At 42.1% G+C, this 24,393-nt stretch overlaps 1 protein-coding gene across 4 annotated transcripts in view; it reads left to right on the top strand.

Moving 5' to 3' along the window:
* The window catches only part of SPATA18 (spermatogenesis associated 18), a 40,919-nt gene that overhangs the window by 11,868 nt on the left and 4,658 nt on the right, over positions 1 to 24,393 (top strand). The window contains exons 2-11 of one of the 4 annotated variants that reach the window (XR_002893061.3): positions 3,297 to 3,402; positions 3,521 to 3,636; positions 5,056 to 5,168; positions 10,163 to 10,258; positions 11,843 to 12,082; positions 13,772 to 14,030; positions 15,522 to 15,680; positions 16,537 to 16,712; positions 18,999 to 19,172; positions 20,957 to 21,040. Coding sequence is in view for 3 of the 4 variants with exons in the window: in XM_007107857.4 (XP_007107919.2) it covers positions 3,297 to 3,402; positions 3,521 to 3,636; positions 5,056 to 5,168; positions 10,163 to 10,258; positions 11,843 to 12,082; positions 13,772 to 14,030; positions 15,522 to 15,680; positions 16,537 to 16,712; positions 18,999 to 19,122; positions 20,957 to 21,040 (1,473 nt within the window). In the remaining variant the exon portion in view is untranslated. The remainder of the gene's footprint in view (positions 1 to 3,296; positions 3,403 to 3,520; positions 3,637 to 5,055; positions 5,169 to 10,162; positions 10,259 to 11,842; positions 12,083 to 13,771; positions 14,031 to 15,521; positions 15,681 to 16,536; positions 16,713 to 18,998; positions 19,173 to 20,956; positions 21,041 to 24,393) is intronic. The other 3 variants (XM_007107857.4, XM_024132009.3, XM_024132010.3) reach the window with 3 other exon arrangements.

Here is a 24,393-nt window from a genome sequence, read left to right as displayed (position 1 = left end):
GTGTAGTGCCTCGCAGGTACCAACCGTTGAACATCTTTTGCCTTTAAGGTGCGGAACGTGCATTTTTTGGATTTAATTCTCTTAACACTCTGCAAGGCTTTATCCCATTTTCCTGGTTAGGAAATGGGATCGGAGAGGTTAAATAACCTGTGCAGGATCACACAGGACTGTGGCAGGTAGCAGAGCTGAGATACTCAGGTCTGCTTGACTCCCAAGCCCCTTCTCTGTCCACTTAGCACATGGCATGATCTAGCCAGAGGGCAAATGGCTGTAAGTGGGGAATTGAAGTTCACTGTGGTTAAGTGCAGGAATAAAACAGCAAGGACAAGGAGCTGCTGGTTCAATGAGGAAGGAAGGAATGGAGAGAGCTGTTCAGGCTGTGGGTTCCATATGTTCTGATCATGTCAATATTATGCTAAGTCACTCACTTGCTCACTCATTCATCAAATATTTTGAGCCCTTCGATTTGCTATGGATACTAGTGATGATTGATACAAACATAAGAAAGACAAAGTTTTTTAAAAAACTCATAGTCAAAACCAAACCAGGGAATTCCCTGGCGGTCCAGAGGTTAGGATTCCGCACTTCCACTACAGGGGGCCCAGGTTCGATCCCTGGTCGGCGTACTAAGATCCCCCAAACCGTGTAGCGTGGCCAAACAATAAAAAAACAAAAGAACCTCAACCCAAACCCAACCCAACAAAAAAACTTAGTCTTGTTAGGAGAAGGGGGTACAAAGATGAGACAGAAGAAGAAATGGCCACGATAGAAATCAATGCTACAACAGAGCTAGTCCCCAGGTACCGTTAACCAGGCATGGAAGGTAAACCAGCAGCTTCCTCTCAGTTACAACGAGTCCATTCCATCTGGACTGCTTACCAGGCTTCCTGGGCCCTCCAGGATCTGTCCTGCCCACCTCTCTGACCACCTGTCCTCTGCCACATGTACCTATTTCTGGTTCAAGTTTGCCAGGCTCCCTCCTGCCGTTGGGCCTTTGCCCTTGCTGTTCCCACAGCCCGGCCTGCTCTTTCCCTGGTGCTCTGCATCCGGAACTTAGCTCCGGTGTCTCGTCCTCAGAGAGGCCTCCCTGAGTGCCCTCCTCATTCACACTTTGTCACATCATCCAGTCCTTCTTCTCCTCCCGGCATGAATCATGATCCAAAAGTCACTATAGTTTAGTAGTTAAGACCATGGGCTCTGAAACCAGGTCTCAGTTCTGGCATTTTACTAAAGTAACCTTGGCCACGTTATTTAACCTCTCTGGGTCTCAGTTTTCTCATCTGAAAATAGGGTGATGACAAAGGCCCTCCTAATCTCCTAGAGTACTATAGTGGGGTTAACTGAGTTTATGTATGTAAAGCATTAACAGTGCCTGGCACTTAGGGGGGATGTAATACAGCCAAAGTGAGTGAATCGTCTCATTTTCATTCATCAACCCAATACATATTGAGTTTGAATACAGAGAGACAATAGAATGCAGGGCTGGGAATGCAACAGTGAACAGGCCAGGCATATCCTCTGTCCACCAGAGCTTGCTGCCTGTCTGAACCATCTCCCTTGTTGACACAGATCTGCATTCTACTTGTAAACTTTTACCTAGAGGTCATCGGAACCTTCCTCTTCATTCCAGTTTCTAGCTCCCACACCCACACAGTTTGTCGCTTGTAGTTGTGTTCATTCCTTTGGAGTTAGAATCATTTAGAGGTTTGGCTAATGAGGAATTGGTGAAAGGTCACCAAGGAGATGAGAAAAGCAGAAAAAGAGCTGAGAGGTCTAGCTCTTAGCTTCTTCTTTCTGGGGACAGACTTTCCCCAAGTCTGCCTCATTTCTTCTCACCTAGATTTCACTTTGTCTTGGAAGCCTTCCCTGACTTTCTAAGACAATGGGCTCTTGAATAGACCTGTGCTCATCCCTATAGTAAGACTTTATTCCACTGCAGGGTAACTGTCTACTCTCCTTTCTCTCCCACTTGTCTGGCTCGCCATATGGCCTGGGCCATCTTTTTGGTCTTATTCTCCATTGTACCCTCAAACCGGCAATACCTTCTTATTGTTAGCAAGTAGTGCCCTTTATGCAAGTATTGAACTTAGGTAGAGGGTAAGAACCAATAAAGTGGGTAAATTAGGAGGCAGTGATTTATATTGTGTTACAAAAGGACTACTTACTTTTTTTTTTTTTTTTTTTTTTGCGGTACGCGGGCCTCTCACTGCTGTGGCCTCTCCCTTTGCGGAGCACAGGCTCCGGACGCGCAGGCCCAGCGGCCATGGCTCACGGGCCCAGCAGCACCGCGGCATGTGGGATCTTCCCGGACCGGGGCACGAACCTGCGTCCCCTGCATCGGCAGGCGGACTCTCAACCACTGCGCCACCAGGGAAGCCCCGACTCTCTACTTTTAAAAGAAGTTTTTGCAGGGTTCCATTGAGTAGGGAGTCAGGGTTATTGCTATAAAAACAACCCCCAAGTTTCAGTGGCTTAATGCCCACCAAAAAACTTTCTCAGTGATGTGACAGTTCAATTCAAGTGTTCAGTTAGCAACCTTCTAAATCCTGTGGCTCCACCATCCCTTATGCCCTTGGGGTCCTCTGCATTTGGCTAGTAGATGGGGGGAGAGAGGAAGAAGACAGTCATTCAGGATAATCACATTACTTCCCATCCGTAACAGGAAATGGTTTGCATGGCTGCATCGACCGCTAGGGAAGCTGGGGAAAGCAGTCTAGTGGGTGCCCAGGAGGAGAGGGAAGTGTGTTTCCGCTAGCGAAGCTGCGGAAAGCAGTCTAGTGGGTGCCCAGGAGGAGAGGGAAGTGTGGTGGCTTAATACCCACCAAAAAACTTTCTCAGTGATGTGACAGTTCAATTCAAATGTTCAGTTAGCAACCTTCTAAATCCTGTGGCTCCACCATCCCTTATGCCCTTGGGGTCCTCTGCATTTGGCTAGTAGATGGGGGGAGAGAGGAAGAAGACAGTCATTCAGGATAATCACATTACTTCCCATCCGTAACAGGAAATGGTTTGCATGGCTGCATCGACCGCTAGGGAAGCTGGGGAAAGCAGTCTAGTGGGTGCCCAGGAGGAGAGGGAAGTGTGTTTCTTTTCTTTCTTTTTTTTTTTTTTTTTAACATCTTTATTGGAGTGTAATTGCTTGACAATGGTGTGTTAGTTTTGTGAGCACACAGCAGTCTCTGCCCTGGGAGCATACCAGAGCCAGCTGGCCCTTGTGTAAAGTGAAGTGCTTGTCCATCTGCAGTGGGTCCCAGAATAAGGAAATTGCACTGATGTCTACTGTTCTGGCTTTGCAGACGAACTCATGTGATCAGAATCTAAATCGTTGCCTCGAACTCATTGAGCAAGTCGCCAAAGTGCAGGGACAACTCTTTGGGATCTTCACTACAACAGCCCAAGAAGGTGAGAATGGCCCATGCATCCCGTCTTTGCTTTCTTGTCTTTGCGCCTTCTCTGTGCTCTCTGACGGGGCTGCTGTGGTTGGACTTCTCTCACTGAACTGATTTGTGGATTCTTCTAGGAGGACATTATGATGGTGTGGAAACAATCAAATCGCGCCTTTTGCCTTGGCTGGAGGCCTCCTTTACTGCCGCTTCCCTAGGAAAACCTGTCGACAGCAAGGTCCCCTCTCTACAGGTAGGGATGCTAAAGGATCCTCCTAGGTGTTCAGCACCTGATCAGGCTCTGGGGACCCAAACGTACGTAAGATAGGGTTTTTACCTAGTGAGGGGCTCAACTCTAGTTAGTGAATTGAGACACGGGTCGAAAAGGTGAGTTTCTGTATACGGTAATACGTGGCATAATGGATTGAGCTTTCTCCTAAGACAGATTGGCGTTAAAATCTCAGCCTTGCCTACTTACTGGTGGTATGGCTTCAGGCAACTCAACAAGCCCCTGCTTCCTCAGCTGTGAAAAGGTCCTGGTGATGATCTGCATCTGGGACATTGCTGGGCCCACACCAGGCACTAAATAGTAACTTTTAAACAGCAAGTTAGCCACCCAGACGCGGTACCACCGGGCAGGGTCAGAAGAGAAAGAGATCATTAGATGGGGGAAAGCTCAGTATTCTGAAAGAGTAAAATAAAACTAATTGGAAACTTCCAAGATAAGAAGAAAACTCAATTCTGGTAGATTGATCATGAGCGTCATCATTTGTGGTTGATATTGGTGGTTTCCAAGCGACAGCGGCAGTGTTTGAACAGTTGAGGACCAGACTGGAAAGAGAACGCATACTTTGCTTAAGGCGCTGGTATCACTATGTCTGGACAGGCAAAACATCTGTAACCTTGATTTTAAATGTTTATATGGATTTACGTAAATTCCTTTCAAAAACGGAACCATTTAGAGCAGGCCGTTCTAAGCAAGAGGGCCTTATGAGGTAGTGGCCAAAGGATTCCTGCTTAGAGATCACTGGACAGACTCCTAGTCTATCTTCTAGGGTCCTGGGTAGGTTGTCCAACCTGTTAGGTCTCAGTTTCCTCATCTGTTATATGGAAACAATGCTTTTGCTGACCTAACAGGGTCACTGTGAGAGTTAAACGTGATAAAACTGCAAAACAACTTACACGTAGTAAGGGCTCTGGAGACATCAGTTGTTATTAAACACATTTTTTAATGTGGGGATTTTCATATGCCTCTTAGATTTTTACCCCCTGTGGATGTTATTTTGGGTATAAAGATGCAGGATGATATTTCACTGTCTTTTTAAAAAATCGGAGGTATCATTTACCTGTAGTGAAAACCACAGGTTGGTGAATTTTGACAAACGGATATATTCTTGTAAGTCACGCCACTATCGAGATATAAAACATTTCCATCACTTCAGAGCATGCCCTTGTGCCACTTCCCAGTCCCCTCCTTCCACCCTCAGGGCAACCACTCCTCTGATTTTTATCACTCTCCATTAATTTTGCCTGCATGGGAAATTCATGAAGATGGAACTATACATTACGTGCCCTTTTGTACTTGACTTCTTTTTTCCAGCGTAATGTTTTTGCAATCTGCCCATGCGGTTTCCTGTATTCAGACTCTGTTTTGATTTGTGTACCATTCCAGGACACGTCTGATAAGGACGGACATAAAGAGTTTGGCGCTCGGGATCGGGACATACAACAATTAGATGCTGATTTGAATGCAACTCGTAATCAACTCAACCAGGTTCAAGACGAGTAAGAGGAATGCAAGTTTTTTTCTTCCAAAAAGAATTGCTTGTTCTTAACTTAATTTTTAAGTTTGAAAGGAGAATACTGGCTCATGTAAAATGTAGACGTTTGCAAATAAGTCATGATGTGTGTGTGTGTGTGTGTGTGTGTGTGTGTGTGTGTGTACGAGTTGGGAGGCAGTGTCTTTGAATTTGGGGACAGGATTACTATATTACATTAGGATCCCTAAGACCCTGGTCCCCTTGGCTTCATTACTGGGGCTTCTTCTTTTCCATAGGCCCACTATCAGTCCATATGTATGAAAGAGAAAGATTGTTGCATGAAAATCTAACTTTGGGGAGGAAAATAAAAAAAAGAGGCAGAAGAGGAAGGGTTAAAGAGAGTGAAAGTTCAGGTAAAGAGAAAAATTAAGAGAAAGAGAGAAAAAGTAAGATGAAGCAGGCTGCATCTGTCTGTCAGTTAGGGGTTATACACGCCTAACTGAGAACCATTCAAGATTTTGGAATAACTTTTAGATATAAAAATGTATTTTTAAAAAGTTAAGCAATGTCTGGCAGTAACAGATCTCAGATGTATGCTGTGTGCAAAGCCAGGGTAGCAAGTTCAAGGAATCACTGCAAAGAAAATTGCAAACTTTGGGTTGTACTTGAGGGAGATAGACAAATGTGATGCAACTGCTTTTAACATATCTAATAAAAATCCATCAGTAAGGTGTTTCTTCTACCGCAGCATTGCTCCATGGCTGACATGTAGAGGATGGCAAGGGATTCTTTTGTCACTAGTTAAGGCTTGTGATGGAATAGGGTATGGCATTCTGCCTTGTCCTCTGATTAGATTTCCTCCTAAGGAAAACATCTCTATTGATTGATTTAATTTTACCCCATTATAAAAGTAATACACATTTCCTTTGTCAAAATGCATAGAACAAATAAAAGTATAAAGATGAAAATCACCTGTTAGTTCATGCCTGTTAACATTTTGGCATATTTTACTCCAGACATTTTTCCTTTCTCACACACACACACACACACACACACACACACACACACACACACGGTTACGTCTACACACTCCCATTCATTTATCCAACTGGAACCACTGTCAGTGTGTAGTTTTACAGCTGCAGCAGTCAAAATTTACAAATGAAATGTGCAAAATGCATAATACCTCTGAATTCGTATGACTTATTTCAACTAACGTCAACTGATTTGGAGATGGGTAAGAAGGAACCTTAAATCTGCCACTTCTTTTCTGGTTTATCGTAGTTCCTTTTGTGTAAATATTAAGTTAATTCCAAGTTCTGTTCGGGGCTGTGTTTGCCCTTTCAAGGGGTCTCATTGTCCTCCCTCTTCCTTAGACAGGCGTCTAGGGGTGAAGGGCTGTTTCCGTGCTCTCCTGGTGATGGAGGAGAGGGGCTTTTGGTCTTGTACTGCCCTCTGGATTCTTGCTGCCTTGGTTCTACCTGGGCACTGGAGTCTTGTGCTGATGGGCGCTGAGTTGTGGCTCATCTGGTTAAGTTTCCTCAGGCATTCGCTGGCCCCTCCTGCTGCCTCCATTTGCCTCCGGTTGTGAGGCAAAGCTTCGCGACTTTGCTGATTCTTGTCTTCAGTCAGAATCCGTAGGAGCCAGGAATTCCTACCTGCCTCTCTTGTCACTATGGCTGTGTAGTTACCCATCAGGGGCATCATGGACCAAAAACTGTGACTGCACACTTTTTTTAAAAAAACTTTGTACTTGGAAATAATTTCAAATACAGAAAATTTGCAAGAATAGTACTAAGAACACCCATATACCCTTTCATATGCCCCTTGCCCTGTTTGCTTTATCATTTTTTAATTAATTAATTAATTTATTTATTTATTTTTGGCTGCGTTGGGTCTTCGTTGCTGCATGCAGGCTTTCTCTAGTTGCAGCAAGCGGGGGCTACTCTTCGTTGCAGTGTGCACGCTTTTCATTGTGGTGGCTTCTCCTGTTGAGGAGCATGGGGTCTAGGCATGCGGGCTTCAGTAGTTGTGGCGCACGGGCTCAGTAGTTGTGGCACACGGGCTTAGTTGCTCCACGGCATGTGGGGTCTTCCCGGACCAGGGCTCGAACCTGTTTCCCCTGCACTGGCAGGCGGATTCTTAACCACTGCACCATCAGGGAAGTCCCTGCTTTTTCATTTGTATGTATACTCTCCCTATCTGTGTACACACTGCCCTCCCCCATTTGAAAGCTGCACACAGGAAGGTGCTTTTCCCTTTCCCTATTTTTGTTTTGGTTTGTTTTTTAACCCACGTGTGGTTCATGTTCCATTTTTTAAGGCATCAGAAATAATGGAGGCTGTTCCCCACATTCTATGGTAGCCAGCTCTCTCCTCCACTACTCTGCCTACCTGTCTCTAAATCCAGGGTGCTACCTAATGTGGAATGAGGGGCCCACCCCAGGAGGTTCCCATGTCTAACCCTGTGGAGACCAGTTAAGCTGTGACTCAGTTCCAAAGGTGCAAATTCCAATAGAGTGCTGAATGGGGACAGGTCTGCTCAGGTTTGACGAGCCCTAGACAAGGGAAGACTGCTGGATTTTATTTTGGGACTCTGGTTAGAAATGTCACCTGTCCTCATTTCCTATATCCAATCTATTAGAACATCCAGTGGAATCTACCTCCTAAACACCTCCCACACATGTTCCTTTCTATTCTACTACCACTGCCCTCGTTCAAGTCACTGTTACCTTTTGCCTCAGCCAGTTGCCTTCCAACTGGCTTCCCTGGGTCCATTCTTGCTGTACTACAACTCATTTTCCACACAGCAAATATAGATATACTTTTATTGTAGCAAGTCACCCCCTGGCTTAAAAGCTGTTGGTTGCTTCTTTTTGTACCTAGTTAAAAATTCTAAATTCCTTCCCAGGGCTCTCCCAGCCCTGCATGATCTGACCCTACCTCTTGTTCCACCCTCATCTCATGCCAAGTTCCCCTCACCTAGTCTTCTGTCTACTTCCTCACCTCGAGGCCTTTGCCTGTGCTTTTTCAGAGAAATGGAAGTCTTCTGCTGGCTCTTTGCATGGCTGGCTTTTTCTTGTCCTTTAGGTCTCAGCTTAAATGTGACTTTCTCAGTCTGTGACCACTATACATTGAATGGTCTTTCCTCTCCCTCTCCTCTAATTCTCTTTCACAATCATCTAAGAATAGCACTTATTGCAAGTTGGAACTTTGAAAAATTTGTTTGAATATTTATGATCCACTAGACTGGAAGCTCCAAAGGGTTACTGTCCTGTATCGCTATTCTGACGCTTGTATCTCCAGCATCTAGCATCGTACCTGGCACATAGTAAATTCTCAATAACTTGCTCAATGAATGAATAAATCCATAACAAAAAATAAATATGTTAGCCTGCTTAAAACAATGCTTGTCACATGAAGGTATCTCCTTTCTTCTCTCTGTATATCATCCAAGGGGGCCAAGTTGGCATATATATGTGCTTGTATATGTATGTGCTCTCACATGTATGCCATGTCTCGAGAGAAAAAAACCCAATTACTGTCCACACTCTTCTTCCTTTCTTGGTCTATTTTCTTCTTTTAATATTCCACAGTTTTCTCTTGATAAAAATGTTCATTTTCCCATATATACTTTAAAAAAATCTGTAACATATTGACATTGAAATTAAACCACAGCAATTTCCTTACAATCGCCAGCATCCCTATTGTGAAGTTATTGCTCCTCTGGTTTTATTTTAGACTTCATTCATTCATTCAGTTTTTCAGTTTTTTAAAAAAATCTATATGACAGGTACTGTTTTAGGAGCTGGGGATAAATAGATGAATAAAATAAAATCTTTGCCTTCAAGTCGTTCACAGTGTGTTTGTAATGAGATTACAGATGTGAACAAGTGTTGGAGGAGCTCAGGAGAAGGGAAGACAAACTTTTCTTGAGAGTCAGGTGTGGCCTTTGGAGAGGCACTCATTGGATGAGTGGGCGTTTGTTAGAGGAGAAGGGGATGAGATGGAATTTGGGGAAACTCACACCACCTCCTGCATTGTCTCATCGGATCTGTGCGGACTTGATAGGGATACTGCTGTCCCATTATTTCTCAGTCTGCCTCACTGTATAGGGGAGGCCAGTGTTTGACCTTCCATGCTTCCATCCAAGTGTAGGGAGGAAGACTGATGTGAGTTTGGATAGCAGTTGCAATCTCTTAGCTTCAGAACTACTGTGATGAAAGATATTGGGTGTTCCAGGGATGCAAGGTCAGAGAAGTCCAAAATCCTTTGCCAATCCACAATCTCTCACTGTACTAGGACAACCTCATTGAGAACCATTGGTCTTCATCCAATGGCATCCATCACATTCTCATTTCCTAAAGAAGTAGTATGATTTATTATGATTTGTCTGCAATGAGGAGAGTCCTTGAAACTAACAAGGACTAAGCTAGGTTGAAAACTCAGGAAAACTGTGCTCAATTAGTGGTGGAAGTCAGAGGCAGGAAGACACGAAGTACTTGGTAGTCGAGTGTAATTGTGGAGGACGTTTTTATAGACGGGCAAATAATTTTTCTATATTTAGTAAATCTGGGAAAACTAAGTCAAATGCAACTCTACAGTGCAAAGTAATAAGAATATGTATTAGTATATTACAGAAAAATGGAGATTTTATAGAGAGAGGCAACCTGGGGATTCGGTGTAATTAGAGCAGATGAATTAGGAGGGTGAGAAGGAGAAACTGAACAAGTTTGTCTTTTACATTCTAATACCAGCAATTATTACATAGCCTTTTAGAGGTAGTAGCTCTGTAATTTCTTTGTGTTTGACATCGAGGAAAGATGCTAGCATGTTTTTGCATACTAGTGTGCCATAATATTTGTAATATCATCTAATTGAATGCAGATGTCTTATAATTTGATGTTGTTTATATTGAATATATATCATACGGCAAAAGTTCCCAAGAGAACCTATGCCTTGATTTAGAAAGTCTGCCAATTTTGGAAAATCTGTCTGTAGTTACTGATTTCCCTTACAGTATGGCTGAAACTGAAAAGACTCTTGAAGAAACCAAGAACAGATCGGCCATATCCCTTCCGATTGCAGAGGAGGAAATAAATCAGCTAAGAAAGCAGTAAGAAAAAAAAATGACAGGATTATTGCAGGCTGTTGATTAACCTTTGAATTTAGCTTTTTTGATGCTCCATTACAATACGAAAGAATCTGTCCATAAAGAGGAAAGGCAGCAATGTTTTTATTAATGTTTTATATATTTTTCTTACTACAAAACAATACTTATCTACTATAGAAAATCTTCAAAGTACAGCATAGTGGAAAGGAACCTTAGCCCTCAGAATTCCAGAGCCAGTTACTGTCACCATTTGCTATTTCTTCCAATTAGTACATTAAAAATAAAGTTAAGACAACAAAATGTAAGTATACAGTTGTGGACCCCATTTTTTCATTTAACATTATTTTTCTCTATTACTAAGAAAAAATAAAGCAGAGCTTAGTCTTAAATAGGTACATCATATTTCCTCATTGGGGTATTTTGCTCACATGGAATATTTACTTTGATGCCAATTTTCAACATTGGAAATAATTTTTTGTGTCAAATCTTAGTTTATATTTCAGATTATCCTCTAAAGATAAATTCTAGAAGGGGGAAATAAACAGTGATCCTTTAAGGGTATACTTTTTTCAATCTAACTTTGATTTTTTTTTCCCCCCAAAAAGAGCAAATGGGAGTTTCAGTAAAAAATAACAAATCTATCTATCTATCTATCTATCTATCTATCTATACGTACACATACATACATACACACCTTTCTATTGCCTTCATACATGTTCCAATTGTTCTGATTTCTTCAGGAACATCCAGAAATTTTAGCTTGGAGCACTAATCTCATTTCCTCGTTGATATAGCTTCTCAAATTCTTTGATCATATTACTCAGCAATTCCCTACAGCACCAGTTCTGTTCTTTACTGTTTCTAGGGCAGCTTTTAATTCTGCTATTGCAGTTTTAGCTTTTCTACATCCTTCTTCATCTTACCCCTTCCCTTTTCTTCTTACACCATTGTTATTTTCATCACAGCATGTTCTCTTCTTATGGCTTTTGCTCCCTTGTATGATGGCCGTACCTCTTTGTATAAATGAGGATGCCAGTTTTATTTCTAAAGCTTTACTCCTTTCCATAGTAGTACATCATTTTCATAGGTCCACACTTCTGCTTAGTGTTGTGGATGTTATTCAATTTCCACTGCAGTTTCCCCCCACATTCCATCTGTTCAGAGAATAGAAGAGCTAGTGAGAATAGATTATATCTTTGACCAGCTTCTGGACTAGGTTTTGGAGGTCACAGGCTTCTAGAGTTTTGTGCAGTGAAGCCATCCAACGTAGAAGAGTATGTCTCTGCTTTGCCTCTGCCAAGACTTCGTGACTCTGCCCACTCTGCTTTGGCTAGAGGATTCGCATGCCTATCTTTTCTTCAGGAGCCTTTTTCCATGCAAGCCGCAGACATGAAGTGGCACCCTGACCCTGGCAATTCTGCTCTTTGTTAATTTGTGTTTGATCCCATGTATTTCCAACCGAGTTTCCCAGGGCAATAACGGCACACTAAATAAAGCAGCCTCCTTAAGTAGGCCAATTGCTGTTTATTACCTTTCCTCCATCCCTCCCTTTCTCTCTTTTCTTTCAAACCTTTTTTTTCTGTTCAGGCTTAAATCTCTTCAAGCCCAGGAGGAATCTTGCCATGGACACTCAGAGCATAGGAGCTCAGAGAAGCGGGGCTCCGAGCGTAGGAGAGAGGAGCTGCGGGGCTCGGAGCAGATGGGCGCGGACAGGTGGAGCGTAGACCAGCGGAAGGCAGAAGCGATATACGATTATGAGAAACAGCTCCGAACGCTGAAGGACGAGATAGCTGTTCTGTCCGCTGAAAAATCTGTACTCCAAGGAAGGTCTGACAAATTCTCACACATCTTTTCATTTAAGCTCCTTTTGTTGAGTTAGTGATAAAAGCCTGGCTTGGAAAAGGAAAAAAGGAAAATAAAAAAGAAAAATAAAATGACATCCTGAGCGCAAACCCCAATAATATGGAAAACTTTGAATTGTAGAGGGATTGTTTTCTCTAACTTCACCCTTCCATAGAGAAAATACCTCGTGGATTGACAATACTTGGGCAGTAATTAATTTCGGACTGACATTGAAGCTTAAGGAATGAAACAAAGATGTGCAAAAGGAAGGTTCTTTGTCTTGATACCAGATTTGAGTGTCTATAATGCAAAAGGCGGTACCCATGTTGAAAGACTGTTCCATGATAGGGGGAGGGTCCTGTTCTCTGAGTTCTAGGAGTTCTCTCACCAGGATGACCAACTGTCATTTTACTAGAGGGTATTGCCTTTTTACATCTCCCTTTGTTTGATGGAGTGAGTAGGTAAGGGAATGTGAAGTTCCCTTCTACTGATGGACAGAACGTTAAGACAGGTCATTCAGACAGTGTTAAGTGAGGACAAAGTAGAGTGTTTCTCTCTTTGGAGTTTCTGCATTTTCCTTTTTCTTTCTAACACTTCCTCTCTTCCCCCCGCCCACCCAGCCCCACAGTGTGCCCAGATTCAGGCTATCAAAGCCACCCGTAACCCTGTTCTCCATTCCCCTAAATGTCACCTTAGGCTTTCATTTTGGGGAATCACTCCATCAGTGTTGTGCGAGTGCCAGCTTGTACTAGCTCTGGGAACTGATTCTGTGCATTTCTACCTAACTCTGGGTTCAGTGACGTCACATAGATAGTTTGAAATTGGCTATGGTGAGAGTATTTGTTGCACCGTGGAAACTGGCAAACACTATAAATGAGGGCTTTTTTTCCCTTTCCACCTTCAGAGAGTCTGCTTTGTACTACCTTTTGCCCCACAGTTCCTTCTACAAAACTTCTCTTTTTGGTGGCCCATTCCCTTTGGACTAGCTAGTCTGATCATTTACTTTGTACTCGGTAGCAATATACGTTTCACTGATGCAATGCTTTTCGATTCACCAAGTACTCCCACATGTATTAGATCACTTGATAACCTCCCCACCATCCCGAAATAGGGCACAAATTATGTAGGTGAAAATGGAGGACCTGCAGAGGAGAAAATGACTGCAAATGGTTCCATTGCTATGGAAGGAGAACACAGAATTTCTTTCTCATTGTTCCATCAGCGTTCGTCTCATTTTATACCAGAAAGCTCAGTGATGTGTTAGTGGCCCAAGGTTGGGGTAAGAAATACTAAAAATCTGACTTTTTATTTAACTCTGGCTCTTGCTAGCTGTGTTACTCTAGGATAGCCCTCTTAGCATTTCGGAGCCTCAACTTCCTCATCTGTAAAAGGGCCAACAATCAATGATAACCTTACCTGGCTGCTTGAAGGATAAACTGATGTGCTGAGTGAGTGAAAGTGTGTTATAAATTCTAATGCACCAGGCAAATATAGAGTATTGTTTTTTGTTTGTGGTCCTGTTTGAGGCTTTATGGAGACACAGTGCCTCTCACAGAGAGCTGCTCTCCCTGCTCCCACGACTTCTGGTTTATGGGGAGAGAAGCAGCCGAGTCTAGGAACGAGAGAGTGAAGGGAATCAGAGCGCTTCCCTGCCTGATTCTTGCTCACCAACAGGTCCGCCAGGAGCCGGTCTCCGAGCCCTGACCCTCACAGCCGCAGCCGCAGACGGTCCACCAGCCCCTCCACCACGGTCGCGAAGGTCAGGAGCCCGTCTCCGAGTCGCGCCAAACTGTCCAGCGTGGCGCGCAAGGCCTCCCTGCTGTCCCGGTTCAGCGACGCCTATTCCCAGGCCCGCCTGGATGCGCAGTGCCTGCTGCGGCGCTGCATCGACAAAGCCGAGATGGTGCAGCGGATCATCTACATCGCGGCAGTGGTACGTGAGCCTCGCGCGCGCCGCTGCACTTCCGCGATCCAAGGGCGCTGCGGCCAGGCGGTGTTTGGGTAAACTGAACAGGACGGCTTAAGAAAGACTGGTAGGGCCTGAGGTCATTGAAGGAGGGTGGGTTTCCATATGTCTCCTCCCTCCCTCCCTCCCTCCCTGCCTTGCTTCCATTACAGATATTTGCGATGAATTATTTTTCACACTCAATAACTATTCATATATGTTAATATCTATTTTGACCAGACATTTGTTGAGGCATCCATAAATGTAGGACTATCTCAGATGGGTAGATACCAAGTTGATTCGCGCTGGATCTTCTATTGTAATATGGGTATATGTACGCACAATGGATATATTATTGCTAAGGGCTATCATTTGATTGGTTACCTTCCCTTCTTAGAAAAATCAAAAGGCTGTGATTGTGTTCACTCTTCACTAAGAGTAGTTACTAGAACTGCTAACTACCTGAGTATGGCAAGATTAAAAAGTGCTCATATATAATCTTAAAATCCAAAGCAAATGCATTTATTCTGTGCGTGCCATACGGAGATACTAAGAGTCTGTAATGAGAACAGCTAAATATTAACAAACAAAACAAAATATTGGTGTGAGAGCGGAATTATCAGAATCTACTGGACTTTATCCTATATTTATTCATGTATATCAGGAGTCAGCAAACTATGACCCCTGGGCCATATCTGGCCCTGATCTGTAATTCTAAGAGAAATACCACCCGAGAGCCAACATATAAGAATGAGTTTACATTTTAAAGGGTTGTAAAAAAAAAAAAAAAATGACAGAGACAATTATGTGACCTGCAAAGCCTAAAATATTTACTATCTGGCTTTTTACAGAAAAAATAATTTATACCATTAAGGATTATTTAATTTATATATAATTTATATAATTAAGAATCATGTACTGAGTTGGTTAAAGTTCTGTAATTGTAGAGGCTATATCTTTCATGCATGACTGAGTTTTCCCTGTGCCTGTTATATTAGAGGCATTTAATAAATATTTGTTGAATTAATATATGCCAGGAAACACGTCAGACGCTTGATATGTGTCTATGTATGACGTGACCACTAGATTGATCATTTTCTCTTATTTCTTGACCGGTAATATGATATTGGTGTGGGATCAAAGCATCAACCAGTATATTTCAAGTATTTATGTAACCACAGGTGATTTTATTTCCTTGAATGCCTGCATTGTCCTGCTTCTTGCAATCAGGATTACCAGAACAGTGGTCAACTGTCTTGAAATTAGTGAATATGGATAGTCTTATATGTATTATGTACTTTCCAAAATTTAGATAATGTATTTTCTCCCAGATTAAAAGTAGTTTTGACCTCTGGGTTTAGTTACCAGAAGTCCAATATGATGTTGAATTTTTGTTGGGCATTCTTTCTTCAGTCCTTGCTTTGGACCTCTTTACCTACCTCCTCCCACCAGATAAATTTGCTGTACTTTTATGTGCAGGAGGCGTTCCATGTAGCTAAAGTGGCATTCAGACACTTCAAGATCCGCGTGAGGAAATCGCTGACACCGTCTTATGCAGGGTCAAATGACTTTGAGGATGCTGTCTTGGACTATATCATTTGTCATCTTGATCTATATGATTCCCAAAGCAGTGTTAATGTAAGTGTTGGGTCTTTTATTGGGACTGGTTTGCTGCTGCTGCTGTTTATAATGAATACTAATAACTCAGAAATCCATCCAGCTTAGTGTCGCATCTATGTAATGGAAGAGGAGGAATGAGCCTCCAATGTGTTTTGTAGAACCAGTCATTATTGGCTCTTTCTTTCTTAGACATATTATGAGGAAAATATTTTGAGCTTTCTAGTTCTATTCTTCAGACAGGCTCTTAAGATTGGAAGATAGAATACCATAGTGCTTAGGAGCAATGATTTTGGGAAAGATAGTTATGGATTTGCATCCTGGTTCTGCCACTTACTAGCTGTGTGACCTTGCACGTTTATGTTTACTTAACCTCTCTGTGCTTTAGTTTTCTAATCTTAAAATGGGAGCAACAATGGTCATGATCCCATAGAGTTTGTGAGAGGATTAAATGAAAGGAAGCAGGTAATTTGCTTAGCACAAGAGTTGGCACAGAGTAAACTCTCAATAAGAGCAAGCTATTATAATTGTTATTATTATAGTTTATGAACAAGTCAGAGTCCTGTGTTGGCAATTATATAACTTACCCAGAATAGAAAAATAAGGAAATAATAAATAAAAGCTACTAAGGGTTTTTGCTTTAGTTTTTTTGTTTGTGGAGACTTCCTTGGCTTTTAGTATGTCATTTGTCCTCTGTCATCTTTCCTCCTTCTCTGTTAATGAGTCTTCCTCCTTTCAGCACATGCACTTCTCTTCTAGTTTACCTTGTTTTCACTCACATGCTCTTTCCCCTTCCCAGCAGTCATAACGTCCTTAGGATTGTCAGTGTGTATTTCACAGGTTGGTAACAAGGTGATGCCATCTTTTTGTTTTTCAGGATGTGATCCGAGCCATGGATGTCAATCCCAAGATTTCATTCCCTCCTGAAGTTGACTTTTGCCTCCTCAGTAACTTCATCCAGGAGATATGTTGCATTGCCTTTGCAATGCAGACTTTAGACCCACCCCTCGATATTGCATTTGGGGCCGATGGAGAAATTTTTAATGATTGCAAGTAAGAGACATAGGAGCAGAAGCTAAGGGATTCTTTATAAATAAATGATCTTGGGCTTCCCTGGTGGCGCATTGGTTGAGAGTCCGCCTGCCGATGCAGGGGACACGGGTTCGTGCCCCGGTCCGGGAAGCTTCTCTGTATTCTCTGTGAACAATCTAGGGAAAAGAACTCTGGGTGGGGAAATCAACAGACATTACCTGATTTTCAGGCCCAGCCATATACTTCTCTGTACTACAGGGCAGGGCCCTCTTCTGGGGTCATTTTCCTTCTCAGTCAAATGTGCTTCACAGGTGACGTTATGATTTTCATTGAACATATTGGTCTTGGGGGGGAACTAATGAGTACCTGGAGTCTGTTTGGAACTCTTTGAAAGAAAAGTGCTAGGGAGGAGATATGGGGATATATGTGTACGTATAGCTGATTCACTTTGTTATAAAGCAGAAACTAACACACCATTATAAAGCACTTGTACTCCAATAAAGATGTTAAAAATAAAAAAGAAAAGTGCTATAGAAATACAGACATGTATTGCTTTTTATTGCTTAAAGTTTTTTTATTGAGGTATAATTGACATATAAGATTGTATTAGTTTCACGTCTACAACATAACGATCCTACATTTGTATATATTGTGAAATGTTTATCACCATCAGTCACCATATACAGTTACAAAATTTTTTTTTCTTCCAATGAGAACTTTTAAGATCTATTCTCTAAGCAACTTTCAAATGTGCAATACAGTATTATTAACTATATTAACAATTATACGTCTGCATGACATTTATTTTGTAACTGGAAGTTTGTACCTTTTGGCCTCCCTAACCCATTTTGCCCCCATGTCCAGCAACCACTAATCTGTTTTCTGTATCTGTGAGCTTGGTTTTTGTTTGTTTGTTTGCTTTAGATTCCACATATAAGTGAGATTGTATGGTATTTGTCTTTCTCTGTCTGACTTATTTCATAATGCCCTCGAGGTCCATCCATGTTGTCTTACTTGACAAGATTTCATTCTCTCTTTTTTTTAATAGCAAAATAGTATCACATTGTATAGATACCACAACTTTTTAAACCATTAATCCATCAATGAACACTTAGATGTCCATCTTGGCTATTGTAAATAAAGCAGCAATGAACATGGGGGTGTATATATCTTTTCAAATTAGTGTTTAGTTTTCTTTGGATAAATACCTAGAAGTGGAATTGCTGGATCATATGGTAATTCTGTTTTTAAATTTTTTTAAAAATAAATATATCTATTTATTTATTTATTTTTGGCTGCATTGGGTCTTCGCTGCTGTGCGCGGGTGGGCTTTCTCTCGTTGCGGCGAGCGGGGGCTACTCTTCGTTGCGGTGCATGGGCTTCTCATTAAGGTGGCTTCTCTTGTAGCAGAGCACGGGCTCTAGGCACGCGGGCTTCAGTAGTTGCGGCACGTGGGCTCAGTAGTTGTGGCTCGCGGGCTCAGTAATTGCGTACGCTCAGTAGTTGTGGCGCACGGGCTTAGTTGCTCCGCGGCATGTGGGATCTTCCCAGACCAGGACTCGAACCCGTGTCCCCTGCATTGGCAGGCGGATTCTTAACCACTGCGCCATCAGGGAAGTCTCCAGCATGAGAAATCTTATAGGTTGCCTGTGGGACTTAGATGGTCTCTGTCTCTAGCATTTCCCTGAATTACAATTCTTGTAATCCTGAGAAGGAACAAGACTAGTCTGACATGACTTTTTTTTGTCAGTTAAAAAAAATTGAAGTATAATTGATTTACAGTATTGTGTTGGGGTGGCTCCATTGTGCAGTGATAGCACATTGCACTTCTACAATGCTGTGTTGATTTCTGCTCTACAGCAAAGTGATTCAGTTACACATATGCATATCTCTATATACATTCTTTTAAAAATATTCTTTTTCATTATGGTTTATCATAGGATATTGAATATAGTTCCCTGTGCTATACAGTGGGAACTTGTTGTTTATCCATCTAAATATAACAGTTTGCATCCGCTAACCCCAACCCCCCAGTCCATCCCTCCCACAACCCCTCCCCCTCGGCAACCACCAGTCTGTTCTCTATGACATGACTTGTTTTTAGTGAGCCCATGTCGGGTCTTTGTTATCACTGGTTCCTATTCTAGGAGCCCACAACTATCTCTTTAATAATAGAATCAGGATCCATATTTATCTAAATGTGAGCAGAATAAAAGATGAAAATTTACACTGATGTCCCCTTCCCTCCCAGTTAGGTTGCATAACTGCTTACCTTCTCTTTCTTGTTCTTTTGGGTGTTTAAAATAGGTACCGTCGAAGCTATGACTCCGATTTCACGGCTCCCTTGGTCTTCTATCACGTGTGGCCTGCTCTCATGGAGAATGACTGTGTCATTATGAAGGGAGAAGCTGTCACCAGGAGAGGGGCTTTTGTACGGTGGCCTTGCATAGTGACAATTCATCCCAAGTGTTTGATTCACAAGTTCGAGAACATTTATAAACTCAGAGATTCTATAAAATAAGTTCATAAAGGGTTATTTGATAAGATTTCGTACAAAGGAGAGGAAAGGGACTGGCTGGGAAAGAACAGGTTCTTTTCTTTGATTCTTCCATGAGTCTTCATCATTTCCTGGCAGTCATTTCTTTGTTTATTGCTTTATTTACAAGATAGAACTGGTCCTATTTGCCTCCTCTGTCTTAGAAATATTATGCTATTATAAGGGCAAAGCCTCCTGAGCTCAATTTTTAGAGGCCCTCTACAATTCTAAGCATTTAACAGTGATCGATTAACGATCAGAAAACAATTGGCCCAATTTTTACTGATAGTTCTGTATTTTGGGATATGATGAATGTGTCCTGTTTTTCTCTCCTTGGTATGATGTGTAGGGAGGGGAGGGATGGAGAAAAAGAGGGCAGAGGAGGTGGGGAGAGAAGAGCCAATCGGTTTTGGAGGGTTGCTTCCTATATACATTGGCTGTAGAATGTTTTGAACATGTTAAATAATTGGACAGCCTTCAGAATGGAGTCTTAGGTGTGCAAGTGTGTAAGTGTGTGTGTTAAGGTGGGGAGAGGATGTTGGAACTGGTTGCTACGGGTGCTTGGATATTCTGTATTGTTCCCATTATGGAGTTTTACCGTGCCCTTCCTAGAAGTGAAGTGAATTCAGGAGAGGAGCTCCCAGGTCCAGAGCAAAGCCACCATCTGGGTGGTCTCAGTTCCTGTTCTCTTTGACCTGGAAGATAGGGGAAGTGCTTCATGGCAGCTTTTCACACATGAAGTGGAGAAGCGGAGTAGTGTATTTAAAAGAACTTAAGAACTTAAACTTAAACATCCCAATGTTTAAGTATCTCAACGAAAATGAGATATCTCAATGTAAAGTATCTCAATGAAAATATTCTGTGCTGTAAGAGTTGAGCCCATAGAACCTGGGTTGCGTTGACTTGGAAATCGCACGTGCTCTACAGTGAATGAGCTCATAAAACGTGCTTCTTGCCCTTACAGCAATTACCCTCTGTTAAGAAACTCTTGTTGTAAACTGTCTGCAGTGCAATTTGGAAGGGAGAGAGAGGAAATAGCCACTATTCCTATGTTCTCCATCAAATAGCAATTGCCTTTTAACTTCCTTCTTATCTCCCCTCAAGTATGTCACCAATATTTACCCAAGCTTAAACTCCTAAAACAAAGAAAATACCCTAAAAGCAAGAACTTGGGAAAGGGTTGAATGACGGAATTGATGAGAAGACTTTGACTCGTAAAATCTCATTATAGGAAATAAAATTTTCTTTTTGTTCATTAACTTAGTTGGACAGTAGGTGGGCCACAGTAGTGATTCACTCACTCACTTATTCATTAATTCATTTTATTCAACAGTTATTTACGACCCAAGCTCTGTGTTTAGGTGCTGGGGATTCAGCAATTAACAAAACAAACACAAATTCCTGACCAGATGGAGCTTACATTCTCCAACACTTGCAAACTTGAATGTAATTTCTAACAGTTTACTCATCAAAACAAAGTTCCACTAGAATCATGAATTTGAATATCCCAAAGTTCATTGTAATGGGATTTTATTTGAGAAGTACCCTAGAGCTATTGTCAAATATTGGGCAGCTATAGCAAATGAGTGTACTTATACTGACGACCAGTGACGGGCAAGTGTAATCATATCAGAAAAACCTCTTGTTCGTTCTATGGGATATGAGTATTGTTTTAAGCCACCTGGGCTTTCACAAACTATTGACTATTTTTCTCTTTCTCTTTTTCTAGTGGAATTCAGTGCGATCTCTAAGTCGATGTCGAAGCAGAAGTTTAAGTCCCATCTGCCCTCGTAGCCGTATTAGTTTAAGCACGGTATGTATCTGTCTAATCATTTTTACACAAAATCATCTTATGGTTGACTTTTTTTTGGTCCACAGTCACCTATAAAAGAGGCAATGATAAGTTTGTAGGTAGAAAGAGAACCTACTACAATCACCCCAGATTGATTTTTATACTACCTTGGCTAAGGAATTTATCATTCTAGAAAGAAGGAAGTAGAGGTAGTTTTTTTCTTCATTAGTTGAAAGAATAATAGACTTTAGTTATTTCGTGTTTTATTTTTATCTCTAAATGAAAATGGGCTATTAGCTATGAGTCTCCTGAACAGAGAATAGGACATCTTAGTCAACTGATCTCTGCACACATCAGCCTCTGGTATCTCTAGAACTTCTTGTATGAGTTTGGAGAAATTGCTCAAATGGTCTGGATTTTAATACTGTATAAAGGGCATTGCAGGTCTTAATTTTCCTCCAAACTTCAAAGTAGGAAGAATTAAGATTAGTCTCTGTGTATTCATTCTTAGGATTACTAACACATCTATCAAAGAAAAAAATAACAGCAAAAACATCTCTGAAAACTGTGGAGATAATATCCCTAAAAACTAACATTATTATGATTCACCACTGTTCATTCATTCAGCACATAATATTTAGTCAATGCCTTTTGAATACAGATCTAGACCAAGACATGTTAAGATACCAGATAGGCTAACAATTTGCTGTTCCTTCAAATAAAAATTCTTTAAATATTTGTTCAAACTTGTTTTAGGGAGAGTGGTAGAGAAGGCAACTTCTCTGAAATTATCTCTAGCGATGCAACTCTAGCCCTAAACTTCTAAACCCCTCTCAACAAAACATTATGTTTGATAATATTCTCTTTTTTTAAAAAAAAATAAATTTATTTATTTATTTAATTTTGGCTGCATTGGGTCTTGGTTGCTGCACGCGGGCTTTCTCTAGTTGTGACAAGCAGGGGCTACTCTTCGTTGCAGTGCACAGGCTTCTCATTGCGGTGGCTTCCCTTGTTGTGGAGCACGGGCTCTAGGCGCGCAGGCTTCAGTAGTTGCAGCACACGGTCTCAGTAGTTGTGGCTCATGGGCTCTAGAGTGCAGGCTCAGTAGTTGTGGCGCACAGGCTTAGTTGCTCTGCAGCATGTGGGATCTTCCTGGACCAGGGCTCGAACCCGTGTCCCCTGCATTGGCAGGCGGATTCTTAACCACTGTGCCGCCAGGGAAGCCCTGATAACGTTCTTATCAAACATTTTTTCCGTTATCGGATGGATGCTAGTGTGTATGTGTGTGTGGGCGATACAGAAATGACTAAAACATGGTTTCTTCCCTAAATGGGTTTCAATACAGGAAGAGCAGTATGATTTCAACAAAGTAACTGAATGTTACAGCTGTCAGAGGAGGTAGAGATTCCCTCTGGATTTAGTTCACGGTGGAGTTGTTATGTGATTGGGCAGAATTTTTGTGGGCTGGGAAACTGGGGACGAATATCCACATGAAAGAAATGGGTTTCAATACAGGAAGAGCAGTATGATTTCAACAAAGTAACTGAATGTTACAGCTGTCAGAGGAGGTAGAGATTCCCTCTGGATTTAGTTCACGGTGGAGTTGTTATGTGATTGGGCAGAATTTTTGTGGGCTGGGAAACTGGGGACGAATATCCACATGAAAGAAATGGGTTTCAATACAGGAAGAGCAGTATGATTTCAACAAAGTAACTGAATGTTACAGCTGTCAGAGGAGGTAGAGATTCCCTCTGGATTTAGTTCACGGTGGAGTTGTTATGTGATTGGGCAGAATTTTTGTGGGCTGGGAAACTGGGGACGAATATCCACATGAAAGAAATGGGTTTCAATACAGGAAGAGCAGTATGATTTCAACAAAGTAACTGAATGTTACAGCTGTCAGAGGAGGTAGAGATTCCCTCTGGATTTAGTTCACGGTGGAGTTGTTATGTGATTGGGCAGAATTTTTGTGGGCTGGGAAACTGGGGACGAATATCCACATGAAAGAAATGGGTTTCAATACAGGAAGAGCAGTATGATTTCAACAAAGTAACTGAATGTTACAGCTGTCAGAGGAGGTAGAGATTCCCTCTGGATTTAGTTCACGGTGGAGTTGTTATGTGATTGGGCAGAATTTTTGTGGGCTGGATGTTTGATAATATTCTCTTTTTTTAAAAAAAAATAAATTTATTTATTTATTTAATTTTGGCTGCATTGGGTCTTGGTTGCTGCACGCGGGCTTTCTCTAGTTGTGACAAGCAGGGGCTACTCTTCGTTGCAGTGCACAGGCTTCTCATTGCGGTGGCTTCCCTTGTTGTGGAGCACGGGCTCTAGGCGCGCAGGCTTCAGTAGTTGCAGCACACGGTCTCAGTAGTTGTGGCTCATGGGCTCTAGAGTGCAGGCTCAGTAGTTGTGGCGCACAGGCTTAGTTGCTCTGCAGCATGTGGGATCTTCCTGGACCAGGGCTCGAACCCGTGTCCCCTGCATTGGCAGGCGGATTCTTAACCACTGTGCCGCCAGGGAAGCCCTGATAACGTTCTTATCAAACATTTTTTCCGTTATCGGATGGATGCTAGTGTGTATGTGTGTGTGGGCGATACAGAAATGACTAAAACATGGTTTCTTCCCTAAATGGGTTTCAATACAGGAAGAGCAGTATGATTTCAACAAAGTAACTGAATGTTACAGCTGTCAGAGGAGGTAGAGATTCCCTCTGGATTTAGTTCACGGTGGAGTTGTTATGTGATTGGGCAGAATTTTTGTGGGCTGGGAAACTGGGGACGAATATCCACATGAAAGAAATGGCCTGAGAATGGAAAGCCATGTGTCAGACACAGTTCTTTAGCTCTTGCTGATTTTAATATAACTTAATTATCCTCATTGCCAAATAGGTATTCACAGTAGGAAAAAGCAAGAGGAGAGTACATTTAACGGGCTGATAAATTAGAAAGACATATTATGAGTTTTATGCTGGAAGAATCACAATTCTCATTCTAAGAGGAAGTGTTCTATCAGGAGAAAGAGCAATATTAGACACCTGTTGCACTTACAGCCATGGCAAATTTTAACTCTGGACCCTCATTGGAAGGCTTAGCAATGGGCAATGTCCCTCTGTAATAAGTACCTGTATATGTTTGAACCCATCCTCTCTTTTTCCTACTTTGTGCCCAGGGAGAGCAAACTTAAACTTTTTTTTTTTTTTTTTTTTTTGTGGTACGCGGGCCTCTCACTGTTGTGGCCTCTCCCGTTGCGGAGCACAGGCTCCGGACGCGCAGGCTCAGCGACCTTGGCTCACGGGCCCAGCCGCTCCGCGGCATGTGGAATCCTCCCAGACCGGGGCACGAACCCGCGTCCCCTGCATTGGCAGGCGGACT

The sequence above is a fragment of the Physeter macrocephalus genome, chromosome 7 (genome assembly GCF_002837175.3).
Source record: "Physeter macrocephalus isolate SW-GA chromosome 7, ASM283717v5, whole genome shotgun sequence".
Classification (NCBI taxonomy): Eukaryota; Metazoa; Chordata; class Mammalia; order Artiodactyla; family Physeteridae; genus Physeter; species Physeter macrocephalus.
Note: the sequence above shows the minus strand (reverse complement) of the source record. Positions and strands in the feature narration are given on the sequence as shown.